The 24955-nt window shown below is 38.0% G+C and overlaps 1 protein-coding gene across 2 annotated transcripts in view; it reads left to right on the top strand.

The window, feature by feature from the left end:
• Window positions 1–24955, top strand: part of stat5a (signal transducer and activator of transcription 5a) — a 134321-nt gene that overhangs the window by 72934 nt on the left and 36432 nt on the right. For both annotated transcript variants that reach the window (XM_017725282.2, XM_017725281.2), the window contains 6 exons: window positions 261–325; window positions 14696–14823; window positions 17599–17755; window positions 18011–18100; window positions 22226–22400; window positions 23242–23372. In XM_017725282.2, the coding sequence (XP_017580771.1) occupies window positions 14696–14823; window positions 17599–17755; window positions 18011–18100; window positions 22226–22400; window positions 23242–23372 (681 nt within the window). In that variant the 5' untranslated portion in view covers window positions 261–325. The remainder of the gene's footprint in view (window positions 1–260; window positions 326–14695; window positions 14824–17598; window positions 17756–18010; window positions 18101–22225; window positions 22401–23241; window positions 23373–24955) is intronic.

The raw sequence follows: 24955 nt of genomic DNA on the forward strand, positions 1-24955 counted from the left end.
AGAGAGAGAGAGAGAGAGAGAGAGAGGAACAGAAGAGACAGGAAGTATCTGTCATGCTTTGACCCTAATCAAGCACAGATTCTCATCAAGTCTGTGTGTGTGTGTGTGTGTGTGTGTGTGTGTGTGTGTGTGTGTGTGTGTGTGTGTGTGTGTGTGTGTGTGATTGACAGCTGACAGTTCAGACTTTGTATCCTCCTCTGTGGTTATTATTGACTGAATTGGATTTTTGATCTTTCTCTCTCTCTCTCCATCTCTCTCAGATTTTGCAGTGCTTCACTTCAGCAGTTCCTACTCTTACATGGTAACAAAGGGCTGAAGACTAGAGGTAAGAAAGGAGTGAATGTACTGATGTTTGTGTGTATTTGAAGAGAAAAACCAATGTAGAATGACAAGAGAGAAAAAAAAACGGCAAAAGAGGAAACAGCAGTGCTACAGTGGAATAGAAAGTGATAGTAATTTTGAGAGAAACGTTTGAACGAATCGGGTCAAGTTATCCTGTTTGTTGATTTTCCAAGTGAAAATAAGACCCATCCTGTTCAGAGAACAAATATAACATTTTCTGCAGACTTTAGTGCACAGTGTCTATTTATTTGCTGAGTTTATCATGTTTGAAAAAAGCATGAATGAAAAAAGCATTATGAAACACTAAATGTGGATTAAATTCTGCACAGGTCACATTTTATATTGTATTTTTTGCCAGATATGATAAATTCAGCAAATAAATCTGTGTATTAAACATTGTATAAAAATGTGCAGTCTGGTGGTCCCTGTAGAGGATGTGTTAACTCGTTTTCAGAAAAGCAAGAAAACATGAAATTTGACCAGGGTGCCAAAACCATATAATCACGTAAACAAATACAATCTTGTCACATTACCTTAAAATGAAAGTTTTGAATGTTTTTGCTTGTTTTGGAGATAAGAGGTTTTGTCCCAAGGATATATTTACTGTTGTGAGTGATACATTTAATGCTCAGCTCGGCCTAGAATCCCAAAAGTATGGAACTATTGAGGGAGGGGTGTGGAAGGACATGAGTATGGTCAGCACAGTGGTCCAGCAAGGTAATTTGTGAGTTGATAGGAAAATATGACCTGATTTTTGTGCAAGCAGTCAGACCACAGCAGTACTCAGGGCCCTTGACCACAACAATGCGTCAACTGGAAACGACTATGTGTGGTTAGTTAACTGGAAATGAATGGTTTTCACCTCTGTGTTGTCATACAAATACATGTGTGTTTGTGTGTGTGTGCATGCGCACATGCTTCTGTGGGTGCGTGTGGTTACTGGAAATCAGTGGTTTGTGTGCGTCTTCGTGTTTCATGTGTAGGAGTGGTTGTACTGCTAGGAAACTGATGTGTGTGTGTGTGTGTGTGTGCCAAAGGTGCCTTAGCTAACAGACACTCAGATTGATAGTGGTAATGCAGGACAGGAAGAGGTGGAGTCTCAAATAAGGTTAACTTCCTGCTGCACAGTTCCCTACTTAACTTCCTTTTTGAGTGACAGCCAGATGGCTGAGTCGGCGGATTTACATGGAGTGAGCTGACCACTTGGATCTTGGCCACAGTTAACGCTAAAGAAGTCAGCCTGTCTGAGAATTTTTCGAAACTTCTGCATAATTCAAATCATGCAGTTATTCATTGTGGTTGATTCAGATTTCACATTACAGTGGAAGTGATGTGAACCAGTGGTCATGACATCTACAATGCATACACATCCATTTCTTTTACTATTCAAAATGACCAGTGAGCCTACACATGTTTTGTTTATGTTGATAATGTTTAATGATAATGTTTGTTTATGTTGATAATGTTTAATGTTTAATGATAATGTTTGTTTATGTTGATAATAGTAAAATAGTGGTAAATCTGAAAAAATCAAGCAGCACTCACCTTCTGTGGTCACCTTTGGTCAGTGAAAAAAGCTTAGCATCCAACTGTCATTTTCATAATCTCAGTATATATAACATCAATTCTTATTTATTGTCCGTGCACTAGTGCATTACTTGTCAGTATAATGTTGAGGAAGAACCAAAGGCACTTTTCCACATGGTCTTAGAGACATTTGTCAATTTCACACATTCGAAAAGTAGAATGGAATCAATTAAGATTTTTTTTTTTAAAAGTGGTAGGAACAGCATCATCAGTGGATACTTTTTTACTGAATCATATGTAAAATGTGTGTGTGAAAACCCTTCTACTTAATGAAGATTAACCCCTTAAAACCCCAGGCTTATTACAAGCTAAAGCTTATTAATCAGTAACTGCAGCGACCTCAATGCAAACTGGCTGACCAATTCTTAGGTCCTTATGCTTAGAAGTGTGTAATAAAGATGTTTTTAAATAACATCTATAAAAGTAATGCAACTCCAGCATCCAGTATAATGTACCTAAGAGAACATTACTTTGAAATTATGAAATTTCATATTTGTCATACATCATATTTATTGACCATGTTTTGCCCAGAATATTTTAAGAACAGTCGAATGCAGACATTTGTGTGTTCCTGGTCAAATTACATGTTTTGTTTTGCACTTATTTTATTCTTTATTTTTTTCCAGTACGTTAAACTAGAGAAGCAAATAAATAGAAACTGTTCACCAAAACTGGCAGAAAAATTTGCCACATATTTTAAAAGCTATTGTCTGTGGCGGAACTTTATCATATAAAAAAAAAAAGTTTGTAATTTGACAAGGGGTGTTCAAACGTTTGCATACAGTTGTATGAATTTTAAAATTCAAATACACAATTTACTCTACTTACATAAACATGAGCAGAAGTGCAAATAAATAAATAATACACAAGTATATATTTGTATTTATTTTTACAGGAAATAAAATGAGTTCATTTCACAACAAACTGATAAACACAGTATTTAAAATTAGTGTTAAATATTTGTAAATCCTGACAATGATCAACTGTGTATGAATGTAAGTCAAGAACCCTATAAGAACCTTTGCTTTTCAGTGTGTATAGTAGATTTGCTGAGTTTACTGACTGGATGGCTGTTTGGAGTTTGTGCCAGAACTAGCAGGCCTGAAGCTTTAGCAGCTAAGATTGAAGTCTGCACTTTTTTGTACTCTCATATCATGCCTGTGACGGCCTGAATCACAGTTATAAGAGGCGTGTGCTACATTTTGTCTGCATCTATGTCCTCTCTCCTCTCACTCATTGCCCAAGGTTACAGTTGTACAGTTTGCTGAATCCTTTTCAAGTGGCACTTGTCTTAAGAAGTGATAGAACACCATTGGAGCTTATGAAGCACATCATTACTACTGCTGCGTGAAGAATGAGCTACAGGAAATAGATCTCACTCAGCTCTTGATATGATGAGACGTAACTAGAAGAGCAGAGACAAGCTCTATGATCACGCCTTTACAGAAGTGCCTATATTAATACATTATTTTAAATGCAGTGACCTGCTGACATTCTGGTGGGGTTTATTTTATCCTCTAAAACCACTTTTGCCCCAAAAATTTAAATCCCACCAGGGTACTAATGTTCACACAGAGAACAGCCAATAGCCAAATTGCTTTTAAGACCTGGTGCTAGGTTCAACTAAATAATACTCAAATAACACTTGATGATGTTATCAGTTAAATCTAAGCACCCCTTATCAATTTCCATGGTTTGTTGACTTTCTAAGTAAAAAGAAGTTAACACATCCTGTATAGAGAACACACTTTTGCACATTTTTATACACAATTACTGTTTTTTTGCTGAACTTAAACAATAAAAATAAAATGTGTGTATGATATATTGCTCTTAATATTGTATGTACATTTCATGATGAACCAACCAAAAGAAATGGCCCAAAATTACTTGGAAACATGTCTGGTTCCATTGACTTGGATTAAAATTAATGCAGATGTTTTCTCCTATAAAGTTGTCATTTTGGAGAATTTTGGAGAAGGTTTTCTCAGCGATATATAGTGTGTCTTAAAGTCAGCATGGGTTAGAGTCAGTTAAAGTCAGAACATGTTTTTCTTTCATACTGTGAGTGACATATTTCAGAGTAAAACACATTATCGGGAGGGTCTCTGAGCTAGCTTAGTGTTTCTCTTGATGAAAGGTGGGGTTGCTGCAAACTTTCTCAATATTAACGCTAATGGCTTTAATAATCTTCAGTAAATGTCAAATGTACTTGTTGAAGTTATGTGGTCTAGTGAATGTTATATTTAATAGATAAATTTAATTCTCCCATGAAAATGACTACACCATTAATCTTCTAGCCAGTCATGAAAGAAGACAGTTAAACAAGCACTTACATTCAGCTGTCCAGAAGTCTGCTTTTAAAGAGTATAATTTAGCTTCCTCTATATATAAATGAATCATTCACTCGGTGTACAAAACACAAGTGAATTATACCCATGTTTCTGCTTCTCGTGCCGGACTTTCCAATGGATCTCCATTGGAGACACTTTGTTGTCCTCTATTCTCTTTTAATGGCCACTTCCTGCTATTTAGGGCTCAATTTGTAGCTCTTTGCAAACAGTCTGGAAGAATGATGACTTGCTGCAGAGGAGATGTGGACAGACAGGCCAAGCTAATGAATTTTATTCAGCTAAAGTCATCCCAATTGATGGGCAAGGCTGCCCAGCTTTTTGTCTGTATGTCTGCTCATCTAGCCACTGATTTGTGCTTTACGTATATCGATTGTACTTTGTCCATTTTGTTTGATAACTATGACAGTTTAAGAGCTGAAAGTGCCCGTTTGAATAGCGATTGTGGTTATGATTGTGGTGTTCAGATCATCCGTATATGAAGTACTCAAACTGGGCTAATGGAAAATAACAATAAGGAGAAGCCTACGAGGGAGCTGAGAAAAAATAGAAAATAAAACAAAATCTAGAAGTTGGGATCATAACATACAAGTAAGTCTTTTAGGCTCTGTTCACATTACCAAGTTGAAGTGGCACAAATCTGACTTTTTGCCCCAACGTGACTGATGTTTTCAGGGCTGTGTGAACGCACAAATCTGAACTTTTCAAATCCGACCTCAGCCACTTTCATATGTGGTCCTAAATTAGATACGTATCCGATTTGTGCGCATGTGACCTTAATGTAACCACTCAGATCGGAATTCATGTGCTTCCACTGCACAGGCATGTCATTTAGCATTACCATGGCAGCAGCGCCAAACAGACATCTTTAAGCTTAAATACATCTCACTCTTTTCACCTTCATGTTAGAGAGATCAAATCTGAACAAAAAAAAAACGGGTTTGAGCAAAGAGGCTCGTAATGTGAACGTAGCCTTATCACATGATTAAAATTGAGAACTTAAGAAATAAGACATTACTGGTGATAAGAGTGCTAGTATATACTTTTAAACACACCATAAATGGTTTCTGTAGTTACATTTAGAAATTCAGTGTTTTTGTTTTTTTTTTTTTTTTAATAAGTCTGAGTTGTACAAAAATAGTAAAATCGATTGGTGGTAAAATTTAAGATTTCGTGATCGATTGAATTGCTTCCTAAAAAATTAGAACCTCATAATTTGCCTTCAGATTTGCATTCAGAATGGATATGTATTTATTAAAGAGAATAAACTAGCAGCTTTGTCCTCTGAGCTTTCCTGAGGAAAAAGTGTGACAAAATTCAACAAGAAGTGAATGCAGTTCATCTGATTCATCGGGCATTCTGACTCATCTGCTCATTTGTGCTTGATGGGATATGTAATTTATGTATTAAGGCCTGATACTAAGGTCCTGATTTCTTCTGATCTGAAGGAAACCATTCTCTGTATAGGAGCTTTTTTGCTGCTGTTATAGAAACTGCTAAACATCTTTCACAGCAGTACAAACTGGTACACAAAACCTCATCATGGTAAAGACAAAAAGAACATGTCAAACGCATCCAAAATTTGCTTGCAACTAGTTGCATATTGTGAGACAACTGCACCATAATTTCCGTTCAACTTGGCAATAACACTAAGCCATTAAAAAAAAACAATGAAAGTTGTATGCAACACATTCAGATTACTCAACTAGTTAGCCTTCTCATATTTTTAAACACTGTGTCATTCTCGTATAAAGTCATCCACGAGATGTAATTACATATTCGCAGCATTTTTAACATCTTCATATATATATATATATATATATATATATATACATATATATATAATTTATCTACCTATCGAGGATTTATAACTCTATATTTGAGTTTTTTCCTGCTGTTCAATAATTTTGTTATAACTTCTGTTGGATCCAAAATAAATCTCAAAGGCACCAAGAAAAGAGAAGATGATTCCAACTACAGAGGTCGTGTTAGCAACAGGCTAAAGAAGAAAAACAGTGGCACAAGTAGCCATTTAGACAGCTGTTACTCTTAGTTAGTACAGCTGTTTACAGGAAAGTTTGCTTCAAGAAACATTTGGTGTCATGGCTCAGAAAACTGACCAAATAAAACATTACCAACCTTAGCCCTCACCTGTTTAAACCCTTAAATGGCAAGGGCGCACCTGTTTTATTACACACTTCTATAATCTAAGAATAGCTCAGCCAGTTTGCACTGAAGTCCCTGTAGTTACTGATTGATAAGACTTAGGCCTAACCTGGGATTTTAAGGGGTTAACCATAAAGGGTCCATATGCTGGAAAAAACAAATTTATCACAGTCAATACAGTCCATGTTAAACTAAAAGAAAACAAAGCTGCAAAAACAGCCCATTTTGATTTGACTATTTCTGTGATGTCATGAAACCAAGCTATTTATTTACCTATTCAACCTACATGAGTTTGGCTGTGCTCAATCTTATTGTCGCTCGAGGGAGTTTAAACTTAATTTTGTACATTTTTAAACTTAATTTTGATTATTTCTAAAATAATCAAAACTTAATTATACTGACTAGGTCAGGTTTGGAAAGGAAGTTGTCGTGGTCAGGTATGGCTTCAAAAGGTGATGCTGTGTCTTTTTGGGTCTCTGGATGAGGAAGTTCTTTGATTGTGTTTGGGTTCCGACCAAAATTTCAGGTCTGAGTAAAGCTGTACTTTGAAAATATGGAAATGTAGTAGGCGTGGTGTTTGACCTCCACCTTCTGTTAGAGTTTAAACACCAGAGCAAGGCATGCAGGGATGTTGAGGATGAGTTCAGCTTAAGCAAATAAGATTAAACCCCCTCTGCACACATGCATACATGTATGGAAAAGTGCAGACGTAAGCTGGTATCACCACACAGAGACACACCAGACCAGCACATAAACTCTGTCACCCTGCCTCCCTGTCCTTTTTTCTACTCTGTCCATCTACCAAGTTACATAATTCAGCCGCTTTTCTCTGGGGTGGGTGTGTGTATGTGTGTGTTGAGCGGGAGGGAAAGGTGCCTCAGGCTACTCAGCCACTGTAACATGATCTTAATGGCGCTTTAAAGCCATCAGTGTCTGTACAGATAGCCATCACCTTCACCAGCACTACAGCTGTGCATGTGACCCGCAAGGTTCAGAAACGGATTAAACATCATTTCCTCTCTTGCTACCTCTGTTTTTTTATTGTTTTGTTTACAAACACATTGCCAGCAGTGTGGCTGTGGTGGCTATAAGTCATTGCGATGGCAAATGTTTGCAGTTTTGACTCTGACCTACAGGACATTAATATAGTATTAGTATTAATATAGTATAAAATATAGTAAAGTATAAATATTAACATCTCTTTTAGGTGAATCATAACCTTTTGAAATTGTGCGTATTGCCAGTGATAACTAGAGCACAGTGTAAATGTAAATGTAGAGTTATTTCTTACAACACAACACAGATTTTAAACTTTCAGTCTATATTGCATGATTGTTTGTCAGTGGGAAAGATTCTTTAGTTTGATTTGAATTTGATGAAAAGTTATTGTTGTGTGTACAGAAAGGAAAAACAAAATTTACAAAATGTCATGATACTGACATTGAAACAGACTGAAAATTCACAGACTTAAAACTGTCAATACAGAATGTAAATGTAACCAGTTATGTGACTATATAATAAATCATAATTGTGTGATTACATGCAGATAGTAGGGATGTAATCTTACAGTATTTGTTTTGTTACTTTGTTTTGTTTGTAATTACTTTGTATTACATGGTATCGTATAGGCTAGTTTCTGCTGCAGGGGCCTAGGCCACCAAGGGCCTCCCTGCAATCTCCCACTGCCAATATGGCACTGCACCGCTCCCCCATGCTGGACCTTGCAGGTGGTGGGCCCACAAGGCCTCCCCACGTTGCCTCTTCGGGCTGAGCCCGGCCAGGTTACGTGGGCTGCCCGGCCACCAGGCGCTCGCTGTGGAACACTACCCCCAGGCCTGGCTCCAGGGGTAGGTCCCGGTGACCAGGGTACACGATTTTTTGTGTATGATATTCTTGGAGTAGTTTGGATCGCGTTAGTCTGGGTCTTCACTCCAGACCTGTTCACCTTGGGAGAGCCTACCAGGAGCATATTGCTCCCACCAACTTAGCTCTGAAGATCCCTAGACCACACAAGCCCTTCCGCCATGACAAGGCCCCGATCCAGGAAGGGAAAGGCACCTGCCCCAGGTGGAGGAGTTTAAGTATCTTGGGGTCTTGTTCAGGAGTGACGGGAAGAGGGATCGTGAGATCGGCCGCAGGCTGGGCCAGGCGGCAGCAGTAATGCGGTCACTGTACCAGACTGTAGTGGACTGTACCAGACTGAAGAGGGAGTTGAGCCATAAGGCAAAGCTCTCTGTTTACCATTCGATCTACATCCCAACCCTCACCTATGGTCATGAGCTGTGGGTAATGACTCATGGGTAAAGAATGAGATCGCGAATACAAGCGGCGGAAATGAGCTTTCTTCGTAGGGTGGCAGGCTACACGCTCTGCGATAGAGTGAGGAGCTCAGTCATCTGGAAGGAGCTCAGAGTAGAGCCGCTACTCCTCCGCATTGAGAGGAGCCAGCTGAAGTGGTTCGGGCATCTGATCCGGATGCCCCGTGGACGCCTCCCGGTGGGGGTGTTCCAGGCACAACCTACCGGGACAAGACCCCGGGGTCGTCCTAGGACCCGCTGGAGGGATTATTTCTCCAAGATGGCCTGGGAGCGGCTTGGGGTCCCCGGGAATGAGCTGGAGGAAGTTGCGGGGGACAGGGTCATCTGGTATTCTTTGCTCTCCCAACTGCTACCGCGACCCTATCTGGACTAGCGGTCAACGCTATGATGATGGTATCATATAGGGTTTGGGAATCAACATCATAGCGTGCTACATTGTGGGATCGTTAAGCCATTTTGTCAGGGTTTGCTTACATGCTACAGATACTTACACACTTTGCAAGAGCTTAAAGAGATTGCTGTTTTTATGTGTTATCCTTGTCATGCTTAAAATTTTATCAGTTGAAATGAAAGTGTATCTTAACCAACAGAGGGATGCAGAGGGATGCTAAATAACTTTGTTATGATAAAATTAGCTTTACTGAGACACTGGATCCATACAAACTCCTTTTTTTCTTTGGCTTTTGACATATTTCATTCAGTTTTTATTATATTTCACTTGATTATTGGCATAATCTACTATTCGCAGCCTTTTAGCAAACACTGCAAAAAAATCTAGCTAGCAAATTAATAACTGATTTACTGTACTGTACCCTATAAAATCCAAAAATTCAGCTAAATCATGTTGGATCACGCATGGTTTGCACTGAAGGAGCAGTAAATCTACAGTCATTATGAAAAACAGACAAATGCTAATTGTCTGATCCCTTCCTAACGCCTAGCCAGGCCATAAGTTTTGAAAGAATAAGTTAGCTAATACAATGTGGCGTAACATGTTTGTTAAATGGAGGTGAAGGTTTTATCCCATTAAATCTTTATGAGCAAAATCTATGCAGATGTGAAATAAGCTTGATGTTTATCACCGCTTTCACTGCAATGCTTTCAGTGTGCTGTTGACTAGAAATGCATCCGAATAGTTGCATTAAACTTGCTTTTATACCTGCTTGCGGTCTGATTTTTGATCTGGTAGTCATGTCAACATACTGGTGAGTACTGTAAACATATTTAGGAAGTCTATGGGCTGCAGATCAGCCAAAATCAAGGGAAACCAGTATGAAAGGAAGAGTCATTCACCTGTTCAGAACCAGAATTGAACCGACTAAGGCTGCCACAATTACGGATCCCCTGTCATGACATCACATTCCCAGGCCCTATTGGATTGTACTGTATCATTGTGTCATGATTAGAGTATTAGCCTGTGGCTAGTCTGTTAGTTTTGGGTTGATATTAGTTAGTGGCTAATATACTATAAAGCACAGCTTTTGTTTCTAAAATTGTACTTTTATAATGTTAAATACTCTAAAAAACTTAAAATTGAAATAATAACACAATATGTTAACATACTCTTATGAAAAAGATATATAGGCAATTTACAGGATTCCTCTAAGAATCTTGCAGCAAATTCAGACAATTGCTTTAGTTTACTGTACTATACACAAGTGAATATATACACACCAAAATACTCTAGAATATTACATATCCATTGAAATATGTGTCTTATTCAAGTTATTTTTTAGACCATAAGGTGCTTTTTTAGCTACTCTTTATTGATTATGTATTGAATTGAGGCATATATTTTGAATTTAGCGAGTGACAGTGGTAACGCTACACTTCCAGTGGTTAAAATACTCCCGCCAACATTTCTGACTATATGTATTGAGACAGCTGCTCAGTTGTTTCTTGGAGCTAGTTGTGGTTACATCATTAGATCGTACACAGGAGATATAAAAAAAAAAAGTGGCCTAGGGGTGATTCTTGATGTGGCTTTTGCATCTGGAGTCTGTTGCTGTTGTCTCTGAACATTAGGATCAAACAGGTCAGAACCAGGCTAAAAAATCAGAACAAATCAATCAGAGACTGAGCCAAAACATTAGGTGTGTCAGCATCAGCTGTCTGGGTCTTCGCTAAAAAAACAACACACCAATGAGCTTAGAAGTGGGAAACACATCAGAAGATCACAGAAGTGGGTGAGCAGAGAATATCTCAACTCTAGGGACAGATTAGCAAGTCTATCCAGTACTTTCTTAGGAAAAACATGCTGTCACTGAAGTGGCACCCCTTCTGTTGCTGGGGTGGTACCCACAAGAATATGTCTTTAGTACCGATAGTCAAGAAACACAATTGTGCCATATTCCATTGAAATGACATTTTTTTGTTGTATTAACTCAGTATACTGTCACATCTCCAGGCTTTTTATTTTATTGTTGTGTTATAAATCATTAGGTTGTGAAAAAGGATGAAGTATGCACTTTTTCCTTGGGAAAAACACAATTGGATCTTAAAACCACTGGCATACCTTTGGGTGTACATTAACATCACTTGTAAAATGTGTCTCCACAGTAACTTTTTTCTGCCAATGTTTCCATGTTTGTAGGCATAGACATGTCAAAAGCAAAAGTTTGCAGACGAAAGAGGCTCAGGTGTGATTTATTTTTTTCCCTTAATACATGATACACATTTGCTTTTTTAATAACAGTGATTTGGTCTACTTTCATATGCGGTACTTAAAGCTGATATATATCAGATATGTGACAATGCAAGTTCTGTCTGTCTGACTGGTGGAAATTCTTCCAAACCCCTTTTCACAGGAGAAAAATCCAGTTTCCTTATGTTTTGGTCCCTACGCGTTTTTTACTTTAACAACATTAAAGCAGTATGGCTTGAAGGAAACATGTTTGATTTACGAAACAGAATCAGGCTGGATTTTCATTTTTGAATGTGAGCAAGCAAGTCAACATTTGTTAGAAGGTGTTGTTATTATGTTTAAATGCTAATTTTTATTGTGGCCATTGTATATAATTGTTCAGTATAAAGAAAGCTGCAGTTTTGTTGTCTTCAAATTGTTTTCACCGCAGGGGCCTCTCACCCCTCCCCTTTAACTTCTCATTGCTCACTAGCAGTGTCTCGACATTTCACACACAGGGAGCCAACAGTGCCTAGTTAATCTGATTGCAGAGTTGAAGGGGAAAACAGTTTGTTTGCTCATAATAATTAAAATATCCAAGTCAATTTCCATTGCCCAGAGGAATGGCCACTAGGGCCTCTTCAGAAAGAGGTTGAGGGAGGGTGGAGGACGACTATAAAGGTTTGTTATGGCTAGCCTTCCAAGCATTTAGTTTGTTCTTTTCTGGGTGAGCATTGTTGGAGTGTTGTTCCACATTGGGGTCAGTTGAAGAGGTTGAGGTTGGGGTTACAATTGCGCGGGGGCTCATTGCCCCTAAAACATTGGCTCACCCATATAGATACCAAAACAGAACACAGGTCTATACCCCATATTCAGTCAGTATCAAGTTAGCTTCCATCAACACTGCACAGACAGCCTGATATCTATTCATAAAGCTCTCCAATATGAAATTAGGGTTAATACCAGATAGTTAGTGGGTGGAGTGCCGTGCCTTGAAGGTGAAATCCACGACTTTCTCAAAATTGCTACATAATTGAATTGTTAAGTTATAAACAAGGTTATTCAGAGTTATTTGAAGTGAAATGTTCAGTTATAGAGAGACTTACCGAGCCAGAACTGTTCACAGTGGTGACAGGAACCAGACATCTGAAAAGTTTAATGCCTCTAAAACCTACCTCACAGGACGTTATCACATGAAAAGATTACAAATATGCTGGTTAATATCTGATGCATTGTTTTACCACCATCATCAACATCATGTATAAAAACTCAGAAGACACGTGTAGGTTTACTGGTAGTTTTATATAGTAAATAAAATGGCTTTATTTGTGTAGTAGGCATTGTGATTCCTGTTTCCCATCACCACCAATGTAAAGAAGTCATAAGTTAGTAATTTAATCTTCAGTGCACCACTTCACATCAACGCTCTCTGAATGACTCTGAATGACTATTTTAAATTGCCAAATTAATGTGGCCTCCAAAGAGCTGTGATTCCTATGGCTCATCCAGTGTAGATGTGCTTGCCCTTGCATTGCAGCTGACATTCTGTATTCTAACCTTATGCTCATTATTTCATTTTAAATCCAGTATGGCAGGAATGCATCCAAAAATGTATCCAACTCTTCTATGCACTGCTTATGAGGAATTAAAATGTGTTCTCTGATGGGCCTGTGAGACTGAATGAACTTTCAAAGAGCTCTCTGAATGCCAGCAGGAATCACAGCTCGCTTCTCTGTAGATTCTTTAAAATATGTACTCTAATAACTGACATACTCCACATATTAAAGGGGAATTCCAGTGATTTTTCACAGCATCTTATAATTTGGTCATTGACATGTTAACAAAGCCAGTCAGTGTGGTTTAGAAAGTCATTCAGAAATGCTGCATTTTAGAGAAACTTGGAGTTGGAATTTTTCAGTGGTGATGATGGGAATCAGACATCCGAAGCAATTAATGCCTCTAAAACCTTCCTTACAAGAACATATTACATTAAATGGTTACGCTGTCTGATAGTTTTGACAAGATTTTGGATTAATAATGTCTTTTTAAATACATTCATGGCAGAAAGGTACATGAAGGGTATTGGTACTATAAGGCAAAATAGTCACTAAAGAAATGTGTTTTATTTTATAAATTATGAATTGTTTCATGCAACAAAAGGAGTCTGAATTTTTTTATATGACCATTTTTCTTTACCCTGGAATTTCACAGTCTGTTGTTATTGATTCACCTTTCAGACTTACATAAATAACGTCTGTTCTGATTGGCTGAGCCCTTGACAAGTGAAATGAGGCACCATCATAACCATGATGTATCAGAAACAGGTTGCTGTTGCCACTTAGTTTTCGTGATGGACTGCATGGAGGGGAGAGTAAATGGTATGATTTGTCAATAGTTGCTGTAGCATTGGGTTTCACAGACTACCAGTATGTCCTGGGGTGGATATTTCAGCAGTTTCTGCTTGTAGTTGTTTTTCCATTCGGTTCCACTTTATGTTTGCCAGGTATGTTTAAGCAGTGATCTTAAAAACAGTAGTAAAAGAGTCCACTTTGCATGTTGTAGCCTGTTGTTTTGTTTTCCAAGCACATTCTAGGTAAGTGAAAGATGAAGCTTGTTTCTAGATGAGCAGGGTTTCCCTGGCGGAAACCAAAAGCAGAACAATAGTTTTAAGATGTTGCGGTAGTGCAGAGAGGAGATGAGTTAAGTGGTGTGATGGACTGGAAATGACGTCTAAACAGAACTGAAAACCTCTTACATTATAAAGCACTCAGTAGTTCTTGTTTCACTCTGTTTTAACATCAGTGGCACTCTATTCCTTGCTAGAGCATGGTGCAGATTTAGAAATGTTTCTTCCTGATTGAGATCATGAACTGGAACAAATGACTACCTGTAACATTTGTGTGGTATGTTATGAAGTTTAAGCTGCTGTTAACTCTTGGAGGTCACCATTGTTGGAGATCATAGAAATGTGATGTAAATTTATAGTAATTATTTCTCACTTATTGCTAATTCAAACAGAAAAAGTAGAAATTGTACTGAATTATACTGAAAGTGGATTCTAAACCTATAATCCATACCACATCTGTTTTTGTTACTGAAAGACGAGATGTTTTATTATCATTTAAATTTAATGAAGTTGTTGTGCCTACAGTTTTGTTTTGCCATATGTTTGACATTTGTTGACACTGGAAATAATGGAAAAAGTCAAAAATGCAGACTCAAGCTTGTCAATACTGAATGTAAATCCAATGAAATGTTATTAATTGTGTAACTATGTCATTAATAATGAAATCTTTCTCTCTCATATTCAGATGGCAGTGTGGATTCAGGCGCAGCAGCTGCAGGGTGATGCCCTGCACCAGATGCAGTCTCTCTATGGCCAACACTTTCCCATAGAGGTGCGACACTACCTGTCCCAGTGGATTGAAGGGCAACTCTGGTATGTAAACTCAAGCATCTTAAAGCTGTGAAACAGCCTGTGAGTGTAGAGTGGGCAGGAGAAAAAGCCAGGACCTGTCAGCATTAGCACCTCCCTGAATTAAGTCAGCTTCAGAAGCATTGGCTTTCTGCTCCTCCAAGTTCTTTTTACAACTATACAAAGATTCTTTTAGTTCTGCATTTCATTCATTGATTTTTCTCTTTATGTTATTTCATGCTGTACAGTTGGTCTTTCTAAGCTTGTCCCAGGCTGTACTATTTGAGCTTGTCTTTTTAGCAGCAAGTCCCGTCCAGTCTAAACACAACAGGGGGAACATACACCTCACCAGCAGCTGTGCAACATAGACATAATAGTGCAAAAGTCAAAATAAACCCTTCATTTATGTTATTCCCAGTGAAATTGACTTAAGTACAAGTTATTAATTTTTCAGGAGATATTTCTGAGAAGATTATCTGTAACATATATAATAAGCTCACCAGACAAAAAATCGGCCACCTGTGACTAAAATGTACCTAATAGGCTGTAATACCTCCATGAGCACAAATAACTGCTGCAATTCAATTTAGCATGGACTGGAAAAGGTTCTAGATTTAGGCAATATCAATGATCAGCCACTCTTGCATCAAAGAATTTGATTCTTTCTGGATGCCTTCCCTGGGGTCTTATTCGTTCTTCCACGTAATCCTACAGATTTTTAAGAGTATTCAAATCTGGGGATTTTGCAGGCCAGTCCAGATGTGTGAATGCTTCTGAATGTCATCAGTCAGTCACATTTGCATCCCTGTGAGAATTGTCGTATTGGAATACAGAGATGGGGTTTTTCCCACTGCTGGTAGACCTGTATGACCATATACTTTGATACACTTGCAAATTCAGCTACTTCCTTCACACTATGGTCTTTGGCACGCCCAAATGTAGTCACTCCTTTTTGTTCATCATAAACATCTGCTTTGCAACCCATTTTCCACATATTGAAAAAGACATTCACTGCACTGTACCACCTCTTCTCAATCTATGAATACCGTTGTACACACCGCAAGTATTTATAGCCCAATCATCCTCATGCAATGCCATCTGCAGGAGCCTGAAGTTACTACCACCTTAAACAAGCAAGATGACTAATTTTTTGTCTGGAGAGTTTATATTTGACATAAATTAATTTACTTGCATTAAGAATAGGAAAGTCAAAGGAAAAGAATTAAAAAAGGACTTTCCCTATGGGTCTGAAGGGATGTCTTGCTGTGAAGAAGCTCTTACTGAGAAAAGGAAGCAAACAACAAGAAAACATCAGAGAAGAACATGTGCAAATCACACAAAGAAGCTACTGTTGCTCTCAGAACAAGTCCAGACATCAGTATCACTGAATGTGTGTGAGATAAATTGGATCATGAGAAGCAGAAAATGCAACCAACTCCTAAAACTGAACGTTCAAGGTGTGGACAAATATTTCTGCAGGTTTCTTTAAAAAACTGAAAGTAAGTCTCCTGAAACAAATGGAAGCTGTAATAAAGGCAAACAGTGGTCACATTAAATACTGAACAAAATATATATATACACTCACCGGCCACTTTATTAGGTTGCTAGTAAAAGGTTGGTCCCCCTTTTGCCTTCAGAACTGCCTTAATTCTCTGTGGCATACTTTCAACAAGGTGTTGGAAACATTCCTCAGAGAGTTACTGTTGCCTTTCTATTATCTCGAACCAGTCTGCCCACTCTCCTCTGACCTCTCACATCAACAAGGCATTTTCGTCCACACAACTGCCGCTCACTGGATATTTTCTTTTTCAGACCATTCTCTGTAAACCCTAGAGATGGTTGTGCGTGAAAATCAAAGAAGATCAGCAGTTTCTGAAATACTCAGACGTCTGACATCAACAACCACGCCAAGTTCAAACTCACTTAAATCCCCTTTCTTCCCCATTCTCATGCTCGGTTTGCACTTCAGCAAGTTGTCTTGACCACCTCTACATGCCTAAATGCATTGAGTTGTGGCCATGTGATTGGCTGATTAGCTATTTGTGTTAACAAGCAATTGATCCTAATATTGTACCTAATAAAGTGGCTGGTGAGTGTGTTTAATAGGTAGTTGTTGAGGCTTCGGTTAAATGTTTGTATGTTTTATGCTTTTTCACTGATGCTGAATAACATGTACTTCAATAGCCAAATTAAATAAATTTAACAAATGAATTAAAGGTTCTCACTAACACTTACAGAGAACTGTATTTCTACTAACTATATTTCTGTGTACTTGACAAGAGCATGTTATGTCCATTCATACTACTGTTGAAAGTATTAACTATATATTGCTATTTCAATATATTTGTTATATTTATTATATAATTTTGTCCATAATAACTTATACAGTTTTGATCAAAATAGAACAAGCTAGATGTCAGATGGTATTTTAGGTATCTTTGGGGAAACAGCAGCTCTAAATGTTTTTTTTTTTAGTAATTTTTTGATAAGTTTTCTGCCTCAATATTTCATTACCCCTTTTCACATATGAAGCATCCTTAATATTGATTTTATGAACTTCATTCTCAGTGTTATACAGCATTTTAAATCATGTTTAACATTTAAATGGTAGCAAACAGTTTCTTAAATACAGATTAATTTAAGAAGATAAGTACTTTTTAAAGTTATTTTTCCCAGCTTGTGAAGCATGGGTCCTGGGGGTCGTACATTGGATGCCCTGTCACAACCTAAAGCCATGTCTGTTTTGGATGTTTGTTTTAATAGAATATGGGTATTGATCTTTAACCCTTTGCCTCTCAGGGATGCGATAGATCTGGAGAACCCTCAGGAGGAGTTTAAAGCTAAGCGTTTATTGGACAGTTTAATTCAGGAACTACAGAAGAAGGCGGAGCATCAAGTGGGAGAGGACGGTTTTCTCCTCAAGATTAAACTAGGCCACTATGCTTCACAGTTAAAGGTAAACACATACACACACACACATACACACACAGACCCCTATTTACAGTACGGCTCACCGCAAGAGCAAAATAAGCTCAAACTCACACACAAACACAGTGAGTGCTGGTCATCTTCCTGAATCTGCAGTCGATATAGGTGCGCTTCAGGAGCAAATATAAAGTCAGTTAGCAATGGTAATGTACAATGGGGCCATGAAAAAATATACATAATGACAGGAGCCGTCCAGATACACAAAGAACGTGTTGTCTTTCAGAGCACATATGACCGCTGTCCGCTGGAGCTGGTGAGATGCATCAAACACATTCTCTACACAGAGCAGAGACTCGTCAGAGAAGCTAATAATGTAAGTAGTGCTTCCACAGACACACACACACACACATTCTGAATAAGATTGAGTTGCCATAACACTCCATCAATGGTATTAACATATATTAACATATATATATGCATATGGTATGAGAAAAAGCAGAAAACATTTAATAGAAAATTACACTGAAGCCTGTACTATCAATTTTTATAAGAAATCTTTATGGATATTTTTTAGTCTTAGAAGTTGTATGTTTTGCTTCTCATGACCCAAATAATCCCAAACACATTCAGTTGATGTTGATTTCCATTGTTCTGTGAATGGCAGTAGCTTAATCATTTGATTGACACATTTTCTTAATTTTTTGTTTATTTTCTTTTCTCACTAATGACCTTTTACTGTAGCGTTGAGTTACAAGAGTGGAGCTTGATTTTCTCCTATTTCTCAAAGATGAAAGCTTTAAGTACAATTTGTCTGACTTTGACAGTTTTGGTGTTCTACCAGGTCAGGGGTCTCATTTTCTCTATATATTTAAAAGAGATTTAATTATTTAAAAACCTTTTTACTTTCTTTCCATTGACTTTCTCCTTCATTCTGTAAGTGGATTGTCTTATATGTAATCTCTTTAGAAATATCTCCTGAAATATTTGTAACTTGTGCTTAATGGTCATTTTGACTGGAAGTTTAATGAATGAAATGTGGAATGTGACTTTTACACTTTTACTCTTCTGTTACAGTGTCCAAGTATTTGTGTCTTTTCTAATTTTGTTTCTAGTAGCTCTTCATTTGACCTCATTGTTAGTGACGCATTTAATAATAATAGCAGTGTAAGTGGATGTTTCCTGTTTATTTTGTTTCCAATAGCTACAAGCGATGAGGCTAATTTTACTTTTTATGGTCACGTTTTTATGACTGTCATTCTAATACCAGCTTAGCAGATGAGCAGATAAGTTTTATTACCTGGATAAAAGAGTGATTCTCACTGAAGCCATCACTGGAGTGAAACCCTGTCCTGTCATGCGCTGTGCTGTGTTATGATAATAGCACTCTGATTTCAAGAGCGTGTCCACGGTGTGTGAAAACAAACACACTTTACGCATCCTTTTAGCTCTGTTTTCTAGAAGGTTCTGAGAAGAATTTAACCTTCATCACCATATCATGTGTGTATCAGTAGTGGTGTAAAAATGCATTGATGTGCATCAATCTAAAGGTGGTGATTCAACATATATACATATGTGCATACAGTTTTATTGATTATGATTGTCAATAAATCATATGCTAATTTTTTGGCCAAAATGAAATTCTTTTAAACAAAAAGTACTTAAAAAACTTGAATATTGGCCAGTAATGACCCAAATTTTAACCCTTATGGCTGACACAAAAAATGTGCCAATTTCTGCCATTTAATCTGCTCATCTGCATCAGTAACATGATTTCTCAGTGCTCTTGTTTCTGTTATTTGATATAAAAAGAATGTGATATAATCCAAGAATTTTCCTTATATTTAATTTGTCTTACATGCTACCTTTTTGAATAAGCAAATACAAACCGGATTCCAAAAAAGTTGGGACACTAAACAAATTGTGAATAAAAACTGAATGCAATGATGTGGAGATGGCAAATGTCAATATTTTATTCAGAATAAAACACAAATCACAGATCAAAAGTTTAAACTGAGAGAATGTATCAATTTAAGGGAAAAATATGTTGTTTCAAAATTTCATGGCATCAACAAATCCCAAAAAAGTTGGGACAAGGCCATTTTCACCACTGTGTGGCATCCCCCCTTCTTCTTACAACACTCAACAGATGTCTAGGGACAGAGGAGGCCAGTTTCTCAAGTTTAGAAATAGGAATGCTCTCATTCAAGTCTAATACAGGCCTCTAACTGTTCAATCGTCTTGGGCCTTCTTTGTTGCACCTTCCTCTCTATGATGCGCCAAATGTTCTCTATAGGTGAAAGATCTGGACTGCAGGCTGGCCATTTCAGTACCCGGATCCTTCTCCTACGTAGCCATGATGTTGCGATTGCTGCAGAATCTGGTCTGGCATTATCTTGTTGAAAAATGCAGGGTCTTCCCTGAAAGAGATGACGTCTAGATGGGAGCATATGTTGTTCTAGAACCTGAACATAGTTCAGTAGAACATGGTACCTTTCCAGACATGCAAGCTGCCCATGCCACAAGCACTCATGCAACCCCATACCATCAGTGATGCAGGATTCTGAACGGAGCGCTGATAACAACTTGTGTTATCCTTGTCCTCTCTGGTCGGATGACATGGCGTCCCAGTGTTCCATAAAGAACTTCAAATCGTGACTCATCTGACCACAGAACAGTCTTCCATTTTGCCACACTCCATTTTAAATGACCCCTGGCCCAGTGCAAATGTCTGAGCTTGTGGAGCTTGCTTAGAAATGGCTTCCTCTTTGCACTGTAGAGTTTCAGCTGGCAATGGCGGATGGCACGGTGGATTGTGTTCACTGACAATGCTTTCTGGAAGTATTCCTGAGCCCATTCTGTTATTTCCTTGACAGTGGCATTCCTGTTTGAGGTGCAGTGACGTTTAAGGGCCCGGAGATCACAAGCATCCAGTAGAGTTTTACGGCCTTGACCCTTACGCACAGCGATTGTTCCAGATTCTCTGAATCTATTGATGATGTTATGCACGGTTGATGATGATAACTTAAAAGTCTTTGCTATTTTACACTGGGCAACACCATTCTGGTATTGCTGCACTATCTTTCTGCGCAACAATGGTGGAATTGGTGATCCTCTTACCATCTTGACTTCTGAGAGACACTGACACTCTGAGAAGCTCTTTTTATACCCAATCATTTTGTCAATTGAGCTAATTAGTGTTAATTGGTCTTCCAGCTGTTCGTTATATGCTCAATTTCCTTTTTCCAGCCACTTATTGCTACTTGTCCCAACTTTTTTGAGATTTGTTGACACTGTGAAATTTTGATTCAACATATTTTTCCTTTAAAATGTTACATTTACTCAGATTAAACTTTTGATCTTTCATCTATGTTCTATTACGAATAAAATATTGCCATCTCCACATCATTGCATTCAGTTTTTATTCACAATTTGTTTAGTGTCCCAACTTTTTTGGAATCTGGTTTGTACATGAATAGCAATGTAAGTCATACTTCAGTTGTTCCGTAACTCCTCTGGCAGCAGAATTAAAGGGGCCAGATTCTATGAATGGTTCACTGGTCCCTCGGTAGGGTCAAAATTGTTAAAATGAGCTATTTTAAATGAAGCACATCACTTAAAGGAATAGTTTGGTGAAATATCAAGTTTACCAGTTGTCCACTTACCCCCGATGTAGCTGATTAGCCAAGACATGTTTGCAGTCCAAATTTTACTTCTTTAGTTTAGATCTAGAGCTACAAGGCTAACATCGCTATTAAACACTAGAACTCAATAGTCACCCAAATACTTTCTGTAGAAATACATCCATTAAACTTGTACCAAACTGCTCAAACCACATTCAGATCCTCATTAAGGATGCACAGTCAATATCTTTCTGAACACATAAGCAGCCATTTCGACCACACCAGGGCTGGTATTCACAAAGCAGTACTGATTTTGGATCAGATTCCTTTAGATATTTAAGATAGTCATTGTAAAAATAAATACTGATTCTAGCTCAGCCCCTCTACTCTTCAGGTAGTTTGTGAACACAGACCTGTTGTCTAAAATGGCTGTCCATAGTTTTGTTCATTTTTTTAGCTCAGAGTAAGCCATACTGTGTCCTAAACCACATCGACAAGTCTGTGCTGTCCTAGTGAAGACTTGAATGCAGTTTGAGAGAAGTTTTGCTGTTTGGGTGAGTACTAGTGTTTTATAGCATTACAGCTCCAGTTCTAAACTTCAAAAGCGAATCTTTGTGACTCCGAAGCATTTCTCAGCTCAATCGACTACATCTAGTGTAAGCAAATAAGTGTGTACATTTGATTTTTCACTGATCTCTATTATGTAGTTTATTTTTAGATTTTTTTAAGTCAAATAAACCAAATAATACAATTAAATCAAGCCACATTTGAATTTTAGACTTTGTTTTCCTAAAATTGTAACCTAAATAATGTGAGGTCAGATGTACAGCCTTGTTGTTCAGCCTGTCGCTTACAAATGTGTGTGCTGTGATTGGCAGTCGAGCTCACCGCTGGGCGGAATGATAGACAGCATGTCTCAGAAATACCAACAAATCAACCAGGCCTTCGAGGAGCTGCGGATTCTGACGCAGGACACAGAGAATGACCTGCGCAAACTACAACATAACCAGGAGTACTTCATTATACAATACCAGGAGAGTCTGCGAATACAAGGTATGATTCTTTTTCTTAAACCCCTTCACTTTCTGACTTCAGAAGTGGGTTGAGAAGAAGGGGTGCTGAGGGGGCTGCAGCACCCCACATTTCTCCATGTATGTCACATAAATGCTGCTTAGAACTTCTGCACCCACAACTTAAACCGCCTTCCTACATTTTTAACTAATCGACCATGTTTTGGTGAGAAGTAGCTAGTTCAAGCAATCAAAGCACTTGCGTTTCAGATGTGTTGCACAAGGCTGCTGGGCTGTTTTCATTTCCTCTTTGAAATAGGACTTCACTGCAGACACTAAACTACTTTTTAACTCATTTAAGTTGTAGATAAAGTTGGTTTATGTAATTTTGATGACAATGGCATGAACAATGCTCAACAGGGTAAAATAAGCTCAAGAAACAATCAGAATTCGATTTGACTTCATACTGATTCTTTAAAATATGCCTGGTTCAGTTCTGATACAGGCATGTTTTATTATCTTACTGTCATCTTGTTGTATTGTCTTCTTATTGTATTGTTTAGCACTGGCATTTATTGTAATACAGTCTATTTCTTGATCTGTTATCATTTTGTTTCTTTTTACCCCCGTTGTGTGTGTCTCGGCTGCATTGCAAATGAAGATTCCCCTCAGTGTAAATCTGAGAGTTACTTTTAAATAGAGTTACTATATACTTTTAAAAAGGAATATGATACAAATGTTTCAAATCAGGACAGATCTTTACATCAAGCCTGAGTATGTCTTTATTTAGGTACTGTTTGAGGGAAAAAAAAGTTATGTTGAGTGTGGGAAAGTGCAATTCACTAAACTGTATCATCCTGTGAATGTGTGTTTGTTCCTTGTAGCTCAGCTGACGAGCCTGGCCACATTGCCTCCCGCTGACAGACAGCTGCGAGAGCCCAGTCTCCTCAGTAAGAGAGCTACTGTGGAAGCCTGGCTTACCAGAGAGGCCAACACCCTACAGAAATACAGACTGGTAAACACACACACACACACACACACACATACACACACGGGATGGTTCGGCATTTAAACAATTTTCCACTGCAAGCTACTGTAAGCTACAGGACTAAAGGAGATAACAAGTAATAGAAGCTAATGTGCCACCAGTTTAGTAAACTGCACTAAAGTAATCTTAAATAAACTTACTTTGTGGTTTCGGATTCTGCCTGGCATACTGTTTAGGGATTCATGAAAGTTTCCGCCACTGACTTTTTTTTTGCAGAAAATTTACTCCACAGTCCATACAGTCAATGCTGCATCCTATATAAATAAAGATGATGATAGTAATAATAATGATGATAATAATAATAATAATAGTTTCAGAGTTTGCAGATAAACAGTAAAACACAAACATGCTTCAGTGCAGCTGTATTCAATACATTCTTAACTTATAGCATTAACTTACAGCAATGAAATTCTTTAATGGACATTGCACAAATAATTCTCAGTAACTCAGTATCTTGTGATAATTAACTTGTTTTGAAAGTTGTTACTGCAAACACTGATTGTTAGATCCTGCTGGACTTTTAGAGGTTTGTGGCTAGTTCTTGTCTAGCTGACTAACACTAAAGGGTTAGGGTTAGTGTTGTGCTAACAATGAGTGTGCCCCCTTGTGTACTAACAGTGTGTGCCCCATGCTGGAGAAACTTCAGATTGCTAGACAGGAGCTCCAAAGCCCACCTGATTTACACATTTAAAAAAGAAGTGTTTCCTGATGCTGTAGTGGAGTCACTCTGGAATTCAGCTTTAGATGCCTATGGGAAGCCGTAAAGTATTATATTTTTTGTAACTTTACAACTTTCAGTATTTAATATTATTTAGCAAGCTGTTTAAAATCTTCTAGTCAGTTCTCTCCCAACACAGTGAGAACTGCTTTTGATGCATCATCAGCAATGTTATGTAAATTTAAGAGCGTTCACAAAATGTTACATATATTATATCTTATGGAACCGTTTCTTTCCATTTTTGGTTTCAATTTTTGGTTGAGTGTGTCCTTCTGATGCATTCTGGGTGCCTGATTGATACTATTATCTATAATAATAAATTGAAAAAACAGACCAAACCTCACCTTCAGTAATAACTGCTACTCCTGTTTTCAGCCTTCGTCATTTTTTTGTTCAAGGAGATGTCACAAGACATTGACATAGACATAATGGGTCCAACAGAGGAGCATGTCAATGCCATTAACACATCTCAGGAATCCTGGCCTGAAGCAGTTAATGTTAAACCTTTTACACACTTTTAACAGGGACCTATGTGAACAGGACGGTATACACCACCAGCTAAAATATGCTGAAGGCTGACAGTAGTCTTATACGTAGTTACAGTTGAGTTTATGTTCACTGACGTGTGTCGAAAGCTCACTGGCTCTACTGAGAATTTAATGAGACCACAGACAATAGATAATATCGTTTATGAGCAGGTGAAGGGTTTGTCTCCGCTGATAACACTCTGCTCCTGCTTGATCATTGAGCGTGACATTTAAGCAATCATTGCTGCAGTGGATCTGTCCTTGGCTTCAGCACACAGGCGGGTGGCCGACTGTCTGAATTTAAG

The sequence above is a fragment of the Pygocentrus nattereri genome, chromosome 14, assembly GCF_015220715.1.
Source record: "Pygocentrus nattereri isolate fPygNat1 chromosome 14, fPygNat1.pri, whole genome shotgun sequence".
NCBI classification, from domain to species: Eukaryota; Metazoa; Chordata; class Actinopteri; order Characiformes; family Serrasalmidae; genus Pygocentrus; species Pygocentrus nattereri.